At 43.6% G+C, this 17,719-nt stretch overlaps 1 protein-coding gene across 2 annotated transcripts in view; it reads left to right on the top strand.

Annotated features, from left to right (window-relative positions):
• Nucleotides 1–17,719, top strand: part of ARHGAP23 (Rho GTPase activating protein 23) — a 118,700-nt gene that overhangs the window by 80,206 nt on the left and 20,775 nt on the right. For both annotated transcript variants that reach the window (XM_036756895.1, XM_036756894.1), the window contains exons 17-20: nucleotides 9,714–9,792; nucleotides 10,497–10,570; nucleotides 11,399–11,488; nucleotides 12,407–12,532. In XM_036756895.1, coding sequence (XP_036612790.1) covers nucleotides 9,714–9,792; nucleotides 10,497–10,570; nucleotides 11,399–11,488; nucleotides 12,407–12,532 — 369 coding nt within the window. The remainder of the gene's footprint in view (nucleotides 1–9,713; nucleotides 9,793–10,496; nucleotides 10,571–11,398; nucleotides 11,489–12,406; nucleotides 12,533–17,719) is intronic.

Genomic DNA, 17,719 nt, shown 5'->3' with positions numbered 1-17,719 from the left:
CTCTGTTGTCTTTGGCGTTTGTGGGTTGAGAAGTCTGGTAACTGCCACAGCTCAGTGAATTAGGGCCCTGAGGCCTGCTCAGCTGGGTCTACTCCTGGCCTGGTCTGTCCTGGACAGCCCACGCTGGGCTTCGCTCCACTCCCAACATGGTGTAATAGACCCTTTCCAGTGACCAGAGACTTGTTTCCCTTTGTTATTTCATGGGTTCTGTAGCTTTAGACTTTGTTTAGAGTCATATTTGCAGGTGTTTGGAGGGGTTTGGGGGAGAGCTTAAGCCAGTCCCTGTTTTCAAGTCCCTGGTTTCCTTTCAGACTCAGCTCAGGCACCACCTTGTACATGAATTTTTTCATGACCCCCCTCAGCTGCAAGTGCCTCCCTCCCCAAACTATGCTGTATTCATCTTGTGCATATAACATGTGTGTGTGTGTGTGTGTGTGTGTGTGTGTGTGTGTGTGTATAACCCTATTAGAATGTAAAGTACTTAAGATCAGGGATCTTTTTCTTATCTCTGTAGTGCTTAGCATATTATCTGGCACTTGGTAAGTAATTAATAACTGCTTACTGATTGATTGATTACTGTGTGAAAGGTATGTTAGGACTGTTGGGTAGAGCTGGTTGTTTTATCTCGTATTCATCCATTCAACATTTATTGACTACTCACTCCCACTATTGAATAACTCACCTTCCACTATTGAATAACAAGACACTCCTGTGGAAGATACAAAAAGAAACAAGACTTAGCCCCTGCCCTCAGGGAGCTTGTGGTCTGCTTGGGCAGATGAAGCATTAGATCAGAGATTTAGAACTGAGAAGGGACCTTAGAGACCAACGTAGCCCAACCCTTTTAAAGTTGAATAAACTGAGGCAGACAAAACTGCAGTGACTTTCCCAAGGTCGCCTGAGTACTATGTAACAGAGCTGAGATTTGATTCCTCATTCTGATTCCAGATTTGGTGCTCTTTCCACCTGACCCCACTGTCTCACACATGCAGGCAGCTTTAGTTCCAGGTCGGATGAGATCAAGTTCCTTAAGAAAGTTACAAACAGAGCTGTAATGACACAGAGGAGACAGCAAGAACTAGGATGAACAGGGAGGACTTCCTGGGGGAGATGACCTTTGAGTCTGAGCAGGTTGAGTGAGGCTGGAATATAGAAGGGTTTGGTTGCCAGGTTTGGAAGGCTAGGGTTGCCATACGTGGAGATGGGTGGGGGGAGGGGAGGTCAAGAATAGGGTAAGTGTCAAGATGAGAGGAGCAGCAAGAGTATATAGAGAGGAAAAAGCATAAGTGTGTTGGTTTTGGGGTTTTATGTGATTTTTTGTGTTTTTTGGGAGAAGCAAGTAATCCAATTAGACTGGAATGTACGATGTGTGAGGGAGGGAATGGTCAGTGATAAATCTGGAAAGGGATGTTGGGGCCAGATTTGGAGAGGGCCTTAAATGACAGGTGAAAGAGTTTGGATTTTTATCAGGGAGGTAAAAGGAAGCTGTTGGAGGTTTGTACAGAGTGGATGGATGATGTGTGGGATCAGAGCTGCGCTTTAGAAAAACTCCACTACCTGGTGGTCTAGGCTGGATTGGGAGTAGCCCCAGAGACTGTGAAGCAAGAACTGTTAGGAGGCCAGAACAATTGTCCAAACTCCAATGGAAATGAAGGCCATTAAACCACACATAGGGATCTCTGCAGTCCATGTTGACTTAGAAAACCACATATTAGCATTATATAATTTCATGGTATTTTTGTTAATTCTGTTAAATATTTCCCAGTTACATTTAAATCTGCTTCCTAGTGTTCGACACCTTTGATTTGTACAATCAGCAATCAGGACTTGAATTAGAGGCTGGCAGTGGGAGTGGAGATGGTGAAGGGAGGACAGGACTTGGTGCACGTTGGACATGAGGAGTCTGAGCTCTAAGGTTTCATGGCTGGACTGGAAGAAGATATGATACCGATGACAGAAATAATATTGTTGTTTGGTCGTTTTCCATTGTGTCTGACTCTTTGTGACCCCATGTGGGGTTTTCTTGGCAAAGATACTAGAGTGGTTTGTCAAGTCCTTCTCTAGCTCATATTACAGATGAGGAAACTGAGGCAAACAGGGTTAAGTGACTCGCCCAGGGTCACACAATTAGGAAGTGTCTGAGATCAGATCTGAACTCAGGAAGATGAGTCTTCCTGACTTCAGGCACTGAAGTGTATCCACTGTGCCACCTAGCTGCCCCTCCACTAAAATATGGAATGTTTCATGAATTTTTGTGTTATGCTTTTTGCATACATTCTTTCATTTGAGATTCATATCAACCTTGTGAGGTAGAAGCTATTATACCACTTTACAGATGAAGCAAATGAGGTTGAGAAGTTAAGTGACTTGCTCTGGTGCCTGGCCCATAGTTGGTACTTAATAAATGCTTATTGACTTGACCCAGCTAGGAAATATCAGAAGCATGATTTAGAACTCAGGTCTTCCTGACTCTGGGTCCAGTCTACCCACAAGGCCAAGCTGCCTCCCATAAAGAAGTCAGAAGGAGGAGTGGGTTTGGTGGTCGGGGTGGAGATGATGGTGTCCGTGTTGTTTGAGGTACCAGTGGGACATTCAGTTGGAAGTAGCCAGGAGGCAGTAGGAGGCCAGACGACTGGCTAAGAGGAAAGGTTGAGGCTAGATATACAGACTTGTAATCTTCCTTATGAATCACTGAAGCCACGGATCACAAGAGAAAGTGTAGCTGAAGGAGAAGCAGACATTGGGATGGTCAGCCTTAAAGAAGATCCACATTCAGAAGGAAATGTGAGGTAGAGAGAAAGTGAAACCAAAAGGAGAAAGAGGAATGGGGCAAGAATCACACGCTTTGAACTAGAAGGGAATCCCCGGGACCATGTAATTCAACCTGTATTTGAACAAGAATCCATGCATGCTAGTATATTGTTTGTTAGGCGATACAGTGAGTGGAGCATTGGGCCAGGGGTCAGGAAGCCCTGAATTCCAATCCTGCCTCACACACTTATTAGCCGAGTACCATGGATGATTACTTAACTTCTCTAGGCCTCAGTTTCCTCATCTGTAAAATGGAGATAATAATAGCACCTCTCTCACGTGTGTGAAGGGCTTTTGTAAACCTTGAAGTCCCGTATAAATGCTAGCTGTTATTAGGGATCATTCAGTTTTCCATCGAAGACCTCTGTTGAGGGGAGACATGCTCCCTTCCCAGGCAACCCATTCCACACTTTTAGAGCTCTGAGTGTTAGGAAAGTCAAGATTAAATCAGCAGTATGTGGTGGAGCAGCATTAGAGACCAGGAACCAATTGATCCAGAGCTGGAAGGGGCCTCAGAGGCCATCTGTCTGAGGGTCTGAATTTTACAGATGAGGAAACTGAGGCCCAGGCAAGATATGACTTGACCAAGGTCATACTGGAGGGTCAGCATCAGAGATGGAATTTGAATCCAGGTCCTCTGGATGATAATAGTTAGCATGACTATACAGTGCTGTTTCCCAACTCTGCTAAATATTCCCTTTGTGACTCTGGCCCAGGCACTTTGCCATCCCTTGGTTTCCTCACCTGTAAAATAAAAGGGTTGGACTAGATTGAATCTAAGGTTTTTTTTCAGGCCAACTTATGTCTGGTCTCACCTCTCCCAACTCTCCCATGTTGACCTTTTTTTTTTAAGACAAATTTAATGCTTCAGAAGTCTTTTCCTGTTCTGTTAAGAGAGCTAGTATGGCGCTATAGAAGCCAAGAAAAGAGAGGGCATTAAGAAGGAGGAGTGGTCCCAGAGTATCAGATACTGCAGAGAAGTCATGGAGGATGAGTACTGGAAGTCTTTCACCATAAAACATCTTTAATAAAGTGGGATCAGCAGGAATGTGTGTGTGCGGGGCATGAAACCAGATTGTAAGGGTTGAGGGACTGGCGGTTGGTGAGGAAGTAGGGGATAGATCAGTCTTTTGAGAAGTTTGTTCTATTGCATCTTGAGTTAAATTTGTTAAGGATGCTGTGGTTGGTCTTCAGTGTTTATGTGAGGCAGCAGTGCCCTCTGGTGGTCTGAATGTATGATTACTTAAGCAGGTTTCAGAAGAGTCGCATCATAGATATCCATGTATTCAACTCAAGCAATCATCAGTCAGGAAGTATTAAGGCCCTACTATGTGCTGGGCACTGTGCTAGTTGCTGGAGATACAAAAATTTCTCCCCAAGATAATCTTAAATTCAATCACTACATGTCTACTGGTTCCTTCTCTGTTGCCTACAACCCCACTGAGTCTTCCCCATCCTTAAAAAACTCTCTCTGGCCCTTTGTGTCTGTCCTATGTCATCCTATATCTCTCTTCCCTTTCTCAGCCAAACTTCTAGAAAAAACTCTCCACATTTGTTACTGCTACTTTTTCTCTTGTTTGCTTGTTGTCTCCCCCATTAGATTATGAGCTCCTTGAGGGCAGGGACTGTCCTTTGCCTCATTTTGTATTCCCAGTGCTTAGTGCAGTGCCTGGCACATAGTAGGTGTTTAATAAATGTTTAGTGATGGACTCTTGTCTCACTTTTTTCAACCCTTTGCAATCTAGCTTCCTCCTTATCACGTGCCTGGAACTCCTGAGAAAGGAGAACAAAGTTACCAGTGAGATCTTAATTGCTAAATCTAATGGCCTTTAAAAGCCATCATCCTTTTCTGTAGCATTTGTGACACTGTTGACCGTCTTCTCCTTTTGAGTACTCCCTCTGTTCAGCTTTTTCTCTCTCTCTCAGTTCACCTCCTACCGGTGTGACCATCACTTCTCATTCTTCTTTGCTGGATCAGTATCTGTATCCTGCCCTGTAACTGTGGGTATACCCCAAAGCTCTGCTCTAGGCTCTCTTCTCTTCTTCCTTTTCTGTCTCTTTCTCTCCATATCTCTCTCTGTCTCTTTCTCTCTCTGTGTGTCTGTCTCTTTCCATCTCTCTTTGTGTGTCTCTTCTTCCCTCTCTCCATCTCTCTCTCTCTCTCTCTCTCTTTCTCTCCCCCCTCCCCCACCTCTTCATCTCTCTCTCCCTCTCTGTCTCTTTCTGTCTTTGTTTCTTTCCTTCTCTCCTATGCTGAGGCCTATCAGATCTATATATCTCTCCCCTGAGCTCCAATTACACATCACATATTAGTTATTGGACATTTAGAACTGGATCCCCCATGTGCATCTCAAACTCAACATGTCCAAAATAGACCTCATTATTTTTTTCCCCCAAAACAGGGGTAGGGAACCTGTGGCCTCGAGGCCACATGTGGCCCTCTAGGTTCTCAAGTGTGGCCCTTTGACTGAATCCAAACTTCTCAGAACAAATCCCCTTAATAAGAGAATTTGTTCTGTAAAACTTAGACTCGGTCAAAAGACTCGGTCCAAGAACCTAGAAGGCCACGTGTGGCCTCGAGGCCACAGGTTCCCCACCCCTGCCCAAGAACCTTAGTCTTCTAAATTTCCCTGTCTCTGAAGAGGGCACCACCCTTTCAGTTGCCCAGATTTGTAACTTTGGTATCATCTTGGGCTTATCATCCTCACTTGATTCACATATCCAATTCTGATAAATCATGTTGCTTCTACTCTTCCAACATCTCTCATAACCACCCCATTCGTGCTCCCACAGCCACTGCCCTAGCTCAGGCCCCCATTACCCCTCTCCTGGACTGCTGCAATAACCTCCTAATTGATTGACCAGCCTTGAGTCTCACCCCTCTGCAAACCATTTTCTCTATAGCTACCAGTGATTTTCCTTAAGTGCACATCTAACCACATCATCCCTTCATCTTAATAAACTCCATCGGTTCCCTCTTTCCTGTAGGTTTAAATACATACTGTTCTGTTTGGCATTTTAAGCCCTTCCCAACATGGCCCCCTCCTCCCTTGCCAGTCTTATAACACATTACTCCCCTCCCTACACATTACAGTCCAGTCAAACAGGCCTCCTTACTGTCCCTCACACATAGCACTTCATCTCCAGTCTCTGCTTCTCTCATCTCCTTGCCTTCCTGCTGATGTCGCCCAAGCCGGGAATGCATTCTCTTGTCACCTCCAGCTCTTAGAATCCTTAACTTCTGTCAAGGTTCAGCTCATGGGCCCTTTTACATGGAGCCTCTTCTGATCTCCCTAGGTACTGGTGCCTTCCTTCCCAATTACCTTGTATCTATTATGTTTATATCTATATATGTGGGCATGTTGTCTCTCCTTTCTAGATTAGAAGAAAGTGACTATTTTTTTCTTTGTATTTCCAGTGCTTAGCACAGTGTTTGGTGTTTAGTAAGGGATTAATGAATGCTTGTTACTTTAGTAATTGAAATAGCCTCTGCCCTCAAGGAGCATACATTCTATAGGAGGGTACAACAAGTCTACATAGTGTTGCTGCTGTTTATCATTCATCCTCAAAGAGGACCAATGATATCATGAGGGTGATGTCTTGACCTGTGGATGAGTTGGACATGAGTGTGGCAGAGCTGTGTGAAGTCATCAGCCTCTACTGGGTGGAGGAACCCTAACAGCTGGGGAAATCAGGAAAGGCTTCATGGAGTAGTTGGTGCTTAAAGCTGAGCTTTGAAGGAAACCAGAGCTTCTAAGAAGGCAAAGGTGAGGAGTGAGTACATTCTAGGCATAAATTGGGGACAGCCTGAGCAAAAGCATGGAATTAGGAAATGGAATGCCTGTTGTGGGGAACGGGGAGGCCAGTTTGGCTGGATTAAAGAGTGTGTGAAGTGGAGAAATGTAGAAGAAAACCCAGACAGATAGGATGGTGTCAGGTTGTAAAGAATTTTAAACGCCAAACAGAAGTTTGTGTTTGATTCTAGATGTAACAGGGAGCCATTGGTGTTCATTGAGTAGCAGAGTGACATAGACCTGTGCTTCAGAACTATTCCTTTGGCAGCTGAGTGGAGGGTGGATTGAAAAAAGGCTAGACTTGAGTGCGGAGAGATCAATTTGGAGTTTATTGTATAGTCCATGGACTATCATATAGTCCATTTGGGCAGCTAGGTGGTGCAGTGGATAGAGCACCAGACCTGTAGTCAGGAAGTCAGGAAGACTCATCTTCCTGAGTTCAAATCTGACCTCAGACACTTCCTAAATGTGTGACCCAGGGCAAGTCACTTAACCCTGTTTGCTTCAGTTTTCTCATCTGTAAAATGAGCTGGAAAAGGAAATGGCGAACTACTCTAGTATCTTGGCTAGAAAACCCCCAATGGGGTCACAAAGAGTTGAACACAACTGAAATGACTGAACAACATAAACAGCCATGTGAAAGTTGATGAAGAATGGAACTAGGATTGTAGCCCTTTGGGTCAGGAGACAGAGAGAGATGCTAAAGATGTGAAGGTAAAGACATTAATAATAGCTAACATTTATAGAGTGCCTTAAGGTTTGCAAAGTGCTTTACATATGCTATCTAGTTTTAGCCTCACAACCACTCTAGGAGGTAAGTGTTCCTATTATGTCCATTTTAGAGATGAGGAAACTGAGTCTAAGAGAGGTTAAGTGGCTTGCTCAGAGTCACTCAGCTTGTAAGTTTCTGATGCAGGATTCCAACTCAGATCTTCTTGATTGCAAGTCTAATTTCTAGCTGCTTAGAATTGCTCAGATCCTACCATTTGTTAAGTATTTACTGCATGTAGAGCACTGTGTTAGACCATGGAGGAACTGAAAGGTTTAGATAAGGCCAAGACCCCGGCGTCAAGAATATAGTTGAATTAGGGGGTTCTGACACATGCGTATATCTAGAACTGCAGAGGATCTTCGGGGTCATCTCATCCTTTAGATGGGATAACTGAGCCCAGATGGGTGCCCAAGGACCCACAGGCAGTAAGTGGGGAAGACCAGTGTTAGGGCTTTTGCTCCCAGGTTTGTCACTATTGCTGCATAATAACTCAAATCGAAATCTCTCTTTAAGGTATACAAAGCATGCCTTTAGCGATAGCCCTTTGGGGTAGATGGCACAAATATTACCAAGCAGGAAGATTCCAGGGAGAAAGCACTGGCCTTGGAGTCAGAGGATCTGGGCTTGAACCCTTTCTCTCTTACTTCCTACCTCTATGACCTTGGGCCAGTTGCTACCTCTCTGGACATCAGTTTCCACTTCTGAAAAAAGATGAGGTTGGCTGAGATGGCTCCTGAGCTTACTTTCAGCTAAAAAATCTATGGAACCCTTTGATCCCTTTTCCATAGATGGTGAAACAGGCACAGAGGAGTTAAAGAATTTGCCCAGAGTCACACAGCTACAAAGTGTCAGAGCCATTTAAACTCAGGCCTCTTGGCTCTGAGCCCAGGGTACTCTATGTAACTGTAGCAAAAAAGAATACAAGATAAGTTAGGTACAAAGTGATGTTGAGGAATGTGGGGGAAGATCAGCAGGATTTAGGGAGGAGGCAGCCTTGGAGCTGGGTTACAAATGATGGACAGGATTTCAACAGGTGGGGTGAAAGAGGAGAGGACATTCCAGGCATAGAGAACAGGTCACGGAGGCGAAGAAGTGCAGGGAACAGATAGGGTACAGTGAAAAGCTGGCCTATTCTTGTTTCAGTCATGTCCAACTCTTTGTGACCCCATTTGTTGGTTTCCCTGGCAGAGATATTGGAGTGGTTTGCCATTTCCTTCTCCAGCTCATTTTACAGATGAGGAAACTGAGGCATATAGGATTAAATGACCTACCCAGGGTCACACAGCTAATAAATGTCTAAGGCCAGATTTGAACTCAGGAAAGAGAGCCTTCCTGACTTCAGGCCTGGCACTCTATCCACTGTACCACCTAGCTGCCCACTACTCTACTCTAGGCTACTCTACACTCACTCCAACCTGACCTTCCCCTACTCCAGCATGTCCTCCCACTTTTCCCACCTTCACGGCCAACTCCCTATACCTAGCATCCTTTCCCTTTCTCTGACCTGTTCAATTCCTATCCATTCTTTAAAGTCCAAGTAAATGCCACCTCCTTATCTGGGCAGCCTTTTGTCATCTCTGTGCCTTATTTTTCAGTTAATAATGACCTTTGCTCCCTCAGACCTTACTTAGTACCTTTTTAAATATCTGTCATGCACATATCATGCATTTAAAAATAATTTTCTTCACATTGTTAATTTGTACCTTCATTTCCCAATTTATCCTTCCTCCTTGCCTACCCATTGAGCTGTCCCTTAGAACAAAGAGTAACAAAGAAAGAGAAAAAGCAGCTTAGTAAAATTAGCCAATGCAAGAGTCAGGGCCAGCTTGATTGCATATGCATTTTTCCATAGCCATGCTCTCCTACTCCTGCCAAAAAGGGAAGGGAGCTTTCTTATGTATCTCGTGTCTCATGTCTTCTCATATATCTTCTTTGAGGAAAAACTCAGTCATCAGCATTCCCAAGCTTTCCTCTTAAAAAAAGTTTATTTCATTACTATTCTTTCTTGAATTCTTATTGCATCTATTTTCTCATCAAAGTTATTTATGGATGTGCCATGCCCCTACTTGACTTTAAGTTCTGTGAGTCTTATAAAATAATAATAATAAAATATCTAATAATATAATAATAATACATCCCCCAAGACCCAGCATGGTGCTATGCATGCATTTGGAACTTACTAGCTATCGAGTTGAATTGCTAGCAAATGTTTACCCAAAAGATGCTGCAGCACAGCCCTGGAGCCGCTCTCTCATTGGGCTAACGTGGAGGGAGGGGGAGTTAGGGGCTTTGTTGGGCTTGTGAGGGACTTCCTGACTCTCCTCTTTACTTCCTAGCGTTGGCAAGACCTCAATGTCATCAGCAGTCTCCTCAAGTCATTCTTCAGAAAACTGCCAGAACCTCTGTTCACTGATGGTGAGTGGCTGTAAGGAGAATGGAGAAGAAATGCTCCTCTCTTAGCGACAAGCCTCTTTTGAGTGGAAAGCCTAATAGTGGGCCAACTTCTGTCTCTGAGAGATTCCGTCCTCCTGCACTGGTCTGGCAGTTCCTGGTCCTTCAGGGGTGTCCCATGAGGCCTTGGAGAACTGATCTCTAGATAACCTTCCCCCTCTAACCTGCTGAATTTTGATTTCTCAGAGATGAGTGGGCACTCCCTTCTGAGCATTGTCCATTAGTTCCAATCTTTTTCCTCCCTTGGCCAGATATACACAAGGGATATTTGTGTACAAACAATGATAGATCAGACAGTGCCATGAATGGCAATTCAATGGTATTTAGATAATAAACACACCCAGATATGGACACCCATAGGGGTCCCTCCCATTCTCAGCCCTGCAAGTCATTTCCTCAATGATATTAACTACGGGTGGGTAGAGTTGTTTTTTTTTTTTAACCCAGGGTCTATGAACTTGTTTTCTTAATATTTTGATAACTGTATTTCAGTATAATTGGTTGCCTTTGTAATCCTGTGTATTTTACTTCATTCATTTAAGAGCATCATCCTGGGAAGGGGTTCATAGGCTTCACCAGACTGCCCAAGAGGTCCTTGACACACAAAAAGGTTAAAAACCCCTGGGACATCACTAGTTTCACTAATGGGGACTCGTATACTTTTACAGATAAATACAATGATTTCATTGAGGCCAATAGGATTGAAGACTCCAGAGAGAGAATGAAAACACTGCGGAAACTGGTATGGAAAGAGAGGGGTTATTTGGAAAGAGAGGGAAGCAGATGTATTATGGGAAGAAGAGCCAATATTCCTTCATTGGGAGTCAAGAGGTCTGGGTTTTTGTCCTGGTTCTGCCATTAACTTAATATGTGATACTAGGCAAGTCGCTTCTCCACTCAGTTTCCTTCACTGAAAATTGAAAGGGTTGGCCTGAATGGTCTCTAGTTTCCTTCTAAAAATCAAACTGGTTCTAGGGAATAATTCTTCACAAAATTCTTCAGGTGTGGCCATGGCCCCCATCTCTCCTTTTACCACCATTTCCCCACTTCTGAACCATCAACAAATCACAAAGCTTATGGAAAGGGGGGAAGAGAGAGATAAGGAGAAAGAAGATTCAGTATCTGCTCTTGGGAATTCCCCGTCACATTTAACCTCAAGAAGATTCATCATCATCTCTGTCACTAGTTTGCGCAGCACGTTACACATGTTATCTCACAATAACCCTGTGAAGTAGGTATTTTTAGTATCCCATCTTACAGATGAGGAAACCAAGTCAGATTTGCCCAAGGTCACACAATGAATAAGTGTCTCAGGCAGGATTTGAACCTAGAGTTTCCTGTCTATCATTTTACCCATTATGCCACACTGACTTTAGGGGAGTTTAGTTTTCTGGACAGCATTTAGGTTAGAGGATACATTTAGAGAAGAGTAAAGAACTTGGGAGTGGGTGGGTGGGGGGAGTAGTAATGTTGTAGAAGCCCTGAAGGGAATGCTGTCGAAGGGGATTGTGGGCAGATTCAAAGAAGTTGACAAAGCCCTAGTCCCTGTTCTCTCCTCTCTCCCTCCCAGATCCGGGATCTTCCTGGTCACTACTACGAAACGCTCAAATTCCTTGTGGGGCACCTGAAAACCATTGCTGACCACTCAGAGAAGAACAAGGTTGGTAAGCAGGAATAGGAGAGAAAAAAAGCCAGGATTCCCCCTGGGACTCTGATGAACCAGCTTATATAAAAAATGAAAGTACCACCTCCCACACTCAGGCCAGAAATTCCTTTTGCAACTCTAGAGGTCAAGGCATCTTACGTTGTGCCTGTCTGCAGTCCAGCCCTTTACCTAACCTGAGATCTGGCTGTCTTCTGATCTTCTGAGATGGTGACCCCAGAGCCTCTCAGTGTTTCTTATCAGTCTTTGGTAGGAATCCGTCCCTGCACCTAGCCACAATACTTCTGCTGAATTGTCTTATCCCCGATCAATTGTTGGCTTCTCTCCCTTGGCTCTGAGTGGAATAGGGCTTCCTCTAATTTTAAAATACAATCAAGGCTGCCTTTGTTTGTCCCTTTCAGGGTTTCCTGCTCCGAACAACTGGGACATCCTATTTTCCATTTAACCTCTTTCTCTTTTCTTGAGTCCATTTGCTATGGAGCAGATAGCATGTTTTTATTCACTGTACTTCTACTTGTATTATATATGTCTGATACATACACAGTTATTCTCCCCCATTAGAATGGGAGCTCCTTGAGAGCAAGAACCATGTTTTGTCTTTGTTCCTCAAATACTTAGCGCAGTGCCTCATACATGGTAGGCCTTTAATCAATGCTTGTGAATTTGACTTGCCTTTGTGTGCCTAGTTCTTAGTAAATGTTTCTGACTGGGGCTGCCCTATTATGGAACTCACAAGCAAGTGAGACTGATATGGAGGGAGGAAGAGGAGTTGTAGATGGGGATACTTAAGAGGGAGGCAGCTCTGTGGGATGTGGACAGAGCCAGAAAGAGGGAAGATTGAAGATCTTTGGGAATGGGTTAGAGGAGAGACAGCAAAAACAATTGACTGTCATCTACTTTCCCTGTCTTCTCAAGATGGAGCCCCGTAATCTCGCACTGGTATTCGGGCCCACTCTGGTGAGAACATCTGAAGACAACATGACAGATATGGTGACTCACATGCCTGACCGGTACAAGATCGTAGAGACGTTAATCCAGCATGTAAGCAGACCCTGCTTTTTGTATATTTACCCATGGCTATGGTGACCATACAGACTAGATTTTCCTAGGTAGTCCCAGTTTCAGGCTTTCTGTTCCATTCCCAAATCAGAGAAACATCCTATGTCAGGCCATATGTGCCTAATAGGATATATGAGGATCTTGCCCAACCACAACCTGGACTTAGCTCTAAGTTATACGTACTGTACTTTTATGAGCTCAAGGGCAGATTGTTTGTTGTTGTTCATCTGTTTCAGTCACATCCAACTCATCATGACGCCGTTTGGGGTTTTCTTGGCAGAGATACTGGAGTGGTTTGCCATTTCCTTCTCCAGCTCATTTTACAGTTGAGGAAACTGAGATAAAAAAGGTTATGTGACTTGCCCAGGGTCATACACCTAGAAACCAGATTTGGATTCAGGTCTTCCTGATTCCAGGCCTAGCATTCTATCCACTGTGCCACCTAGTTACCCCTATGGTAGTACTGGAATCCAAATACTCCTGCTATTGCCCACCACCAATGCTCACCTGCTCTCTGACTTGTTTCTCCAGTAGTAGGGGTGAGTTGTACTAAAATTCTCACCATGAACAATAGGCCACATCTACTAGAAGTCTGGGTGAGGATACTATCAATGACTAGGGAATGGGGACTTTTAACTCTATGAGGATGAGAACCCTATCCCTGATGGAGGAGCCCCAGGGCTGGCTCTGATCTCCACCTCCAGTGAAGGAACCAGCCTAGCCTGTGGGTAGTTAGTCAGATCTCGATGGGCTCCTTCAAGTATATAATTTCTAAGGCATTTCTTCCCTCTACTCCCTCCACCCATCCCCAGCTCATTCCTGGTTGTGCCCTGCCTTCCTTGCTAGTCTGAGCGTATTTGGAGATCTGAAACTGTTTTTTAAAATGGTATTTTATTTTTTCCAATTATATGTAAAGATAGTTTTTAACATTCATTTTTACAAAATTTTGAGTTCCAAATTTTTCTCCCTTTCTCCCCTCCCCTCTTCCTAAAATGGTAAGCAATTTGATATAGGTCATATATGTGTGATCATGTAAAACATATTTCCATGCTAGAGACTGAAAACTTTTTAATGTGAGTCAATTCACTCAATAAATTGACAGGTTTTTTTAATTAGACACCTACTGTATACCAGAGATGTAAGTACAAAGAATGAAGCAAACGTTATTTGTAATTAATTTACATTTTAATTGGGGGAGGCAACAAGTGTGTATAGAAATATATACAGATAAAGTTAAAAAGAAATAAAAGGTAGTTTGGGAGGGCGAAAGAATTAGCAGTTGGAGGGATATCAGGAAAGCTCCTGAGTGGCATTTTTAAGGAAGAGAAGGATTCTGTGAGGGGGAGCTAAAGAGAGGATGCATTCCAGGCAGGAGGGAGGGCCAATGGAAAGGTTTGGAGATTGATAGAATGCTATGAGTGAGGAACAGATCAAAGGTCAGTTTAGCTGCATCTCCAAATGCAAGGGATGGGAGGAAGGGCTTAATAAGCTAAACAGATTTTTTTTTTACATTTTTTATGGAGGCCATAGGGAGCCATTGGACTTGGTAGAGTAGGGGAGTCACCTAGTCAGATCTGCACGTAAGGAAAATTACCTTGGCAGCAGTGTGGTGGATGGATTGATGGGACAGGTGGAATAATTGGGAAGGTATTGCAATAATGTAGGCAAGAAGTGATGAAGACCTCCACTAAACTGGCAGCTATGAGGGGTATGGATTCAAGAAGTGTTGTGAGGGTAGAAATGGCAAATGCTTGATATATTGTATGTAGGATGAGGAAGGGAGAAGGCTCGAGGACAAGGCTGACATTACAAACCTGGGAGACTGGAAGGATGATCGTGTCTTTGAGAGATTGCTGTTGTTCATCCTTCATTCTCGAAGAGGACCAATGATATCAGGAGGGTGATGTCTTGATTCTCAAGTGAATTAGATGGCAGTAAGACAGAGCTGTGCAAAGTTACCAGCCTCACTCTCTCCTCCAGAGTCATTGGAGGAGTCCAATGGCAAGACATAGGTCAGAACGACTGGCGATGGCCCAGGATGCAGTGGGAGACCCTGACCTTTTTAAGCTAAGGTCTTTCCTAGGTCTCAGTTTGTTTGAGGCGATTCGATAATGATTTGATAATGAAAGGCTCAGTCTGAATTGAGGTAAAAGATGGCTTAGTTTGCCTTCACAAAAGAATCAATCAGGGAGGGGAAGACCCTCAGAATTTCGGATCTTTGAGAGAAATAAGAAGGGAACCCAAGTTTCCTCCTCTGCAGGGTATGGATAAAAATTCTAATGTCTACCTTAGAGTTGGTGGTGATTCTAATAATAGAATGGCCACTAGGCAGCTTGGTGTAGTGGAGAAAGAACTGACTTCTGAACCAGGAAGACCTGGATTCAGGCCCTGCTTCTGATGCCTTCTGGCTGTGTGATCCTGGCCACATCATTGAACTTTTCAGTTCTCTAAGCGACTCTTTAAAAATAGAAGTTGCAGAGAAGGTGTTGACCTGTCTTGGACCTGTAGTGGTAAGGAGAGTTTCCCCATCTGAGAGTTCCCTGTGCCAAGTAAATCATGTCTAGGTGGCATAGCGGATAGAATGCCAGGCCTAGAATCAGGAAGACCTGAGTTCAAATTTGGCCTCAGACACTTACTAGCTGTGTGACTCTGGGCAAGTCACTTAACCTGGTTGGCCTCAGTTTCCTCATCTGTAGAATGAGCTAGAGAAGGAAATGGCAAACCACTCCAGCATCTTTGCCAAGAAAACCCCAAATGGGGTGAAGAGTCAGACTATAAAATACCTGAACAACAGGAGTCCAAGATGTGGAGGCCAGAAGGAAGGGCGTTCCAGGGTTGGGAGAGCCTGAGCGAAAGCACTGAGATTGCAGAAGGAATATCGTGACCAGTTTAGCTGGAAGGTAGAATGCATGAAGGGCAGTAATGTGATTTCAACATGGAAGGATCGGTTGCAGTGAAAATGCTGAACAAAAAAGTCTGTGTTTTATTCTGGAAGCAATAGGGAGTCACTCAAGCTTCTTGAGCTGAAGAGCAACAGAAGCAGAGCTGTCATTTCTGAGAATGGTAGCTCAAAGAAATGTGTCAGTTGGTCATTAGCGTATAAATCTGTCATGAAGACACTTGGCAGAATCTCTCACAGTATCCTTGTGGACAAGATGGATCGCTATGGATGGACCACATAATAATACAGTTGGGGAGGGGGCCGTTTAGAACTCATTAACCAAGTAGACCCAAAGAGTATTGTTTAACGGAACATTGCCAACCTGGAAAGGAGGTCTCTAGTGGAGTGCAGCAGGGCTCTGACTTTAGCCTCAGTGATATGAAATAAATAGCATGATTATGAGAGTTAAAGATGAAAATAAGTGGGGTTGCCTATCCAACATATGGACAATCATTATTCTCATTATCCCTATTAGACTGTGATCTCCTTGAGATAGGAATTGTGTTTTTTGACCTTTCTTTGTATACCTAGTACTTAGTATCCCCTGGCACATAATGGGTACTTAATAAATGCTCATTGATCCAGCTTGACAATTTTCAGTTACATTGACACCATGTGACTGTCAGTATCTTCCTTGAAGCTTTGCAAAGTGCTTTCCTCACAGTAACCCTTGAAGGCAGACAGTGTAAATATTACGATTCCCATTTTATAGATGAGGAAACTGAGGTGTAGAGAGGTTGCACTTCACACCCGTGATCATATACATAGTAAACGTGTGAGCTGGGATTCACACCCAGGTCTCCTGACTCCAGCACCCTGTCGACATGACACCTTGGCTGAGTGGCAGACTCGGGATTGGAAATCTAACAATTTCAATCAGTGCGCTAGCAATGACTAAAGGGCTGCTATGTGCACATGTCATCATCATTAGCTTTTCTATATCACTCGATATCTATATCTATCTCCATATCTGTATCTATACCTATACCTATATCTATATCTATATCAATATCTATGCTGTATCTACATCTATCTATACCTATATCTATCAATACCTATACATACCTATATCTATACTGTGTCTGTCTATACCTAGACCTATATCTATATCTATCTATACCTATATCTATATCTATCTATACCTATATGCTATATCTATCAATATCTATACAAACCTATATCTATACTGTGTCTGTCTATACTTAGACCTATATCTATATCTATCTATACCTATATCTATATCTATTTATACCTATATCTATATCTATCTATATCTATATCTATATCTATCTATACCTATATCTATGCTATATCTATATCTATATCTATATCTATATCTATCTATACCACTCTAAGGTTTTGCAAAGCACTTTCAAATATCTCATTTTATCTTTTCAACAGCCCTGACTCCAGGCCCCTCTATCCACTGTCCCTCAATACTAAGCAATGATGATAGAAGGACAAAAGTGGTGCAACTCCTGCCTTCAAGGAGCTTATATTCTAATGGGGAAGACAACACATAAATACCAAATAGGTATCTACATAATATACAGAAAACGAAGTTGTTTTCTTGTCCCACTCTTCATGACCGCTTTTGGGGTTTTTTGTGGCAGAGATACTGGAGTGGTTTGCCATTTCGTTCTCTAGCTCATTTGACAGATGAGGAAACTGAGGCAATCAGGGTTAAGTGACTTGCCCAGGGTCACACAGCTGGGAAGTGTCTGAGGCCAGATTTGAACTCAGAAGAATGACCCTTCCTGCCTCCAAACCCAGCACTCTATCCACTGTGCCATCTAGCTCCCCTGAGTACAGGCTGCTTATGAGAGGGAGGACACTAGGAGAAGGGATCAGGAAAGACTTCTTTCAGAAAGCTCAACTTGAGCTGAGTCTTGAGGGAAACCTGGAGATTCCAGGAGGCTGAGGTGAGGAGGGAGAGCATTCCACGTTTGGGGTGCAGCCAGTTCAAAGGTATAGAGTGGCATGTGTGCAGGGCATCAAATGGGCCAATATGGCTGGACTGAAGAGTGTACGAAAGAAAGTAGTGCAAAAGAAGAGTGCAGAAGTAGAAAGGAGCCAGGTTGAAAAGAGTCTTAAATACTGAATGAAAGAGTTTATTTTTGATCCCAGACACAATAGGGAGCCATTAGAACTTAGTAAGTAGGGGTGAGGGTGATGACATGATCAGATCTGAGCTTGGGGAAAATTACTTTGATAGCTGAAGGGAGGAT

The sequence above is a fragment of the Trichosurus vulpecula genome, chromosome 4 (assembly GCF_011100635.1).
Source record: "Trichosurus vulpecula isolate mTriVul1 chromosome 4, mTriVul1.pri, whole genome shotgun sequence".
NCBI lineage: Eukaryota > Metazoa > Chordata > Mammalia > Diprotodontia > Phalangeridae > Trichosurus > Trichosurus vulpecula.
This window is presented reverse-complemented; position numbering and strand designations above follow the sequence as displayed.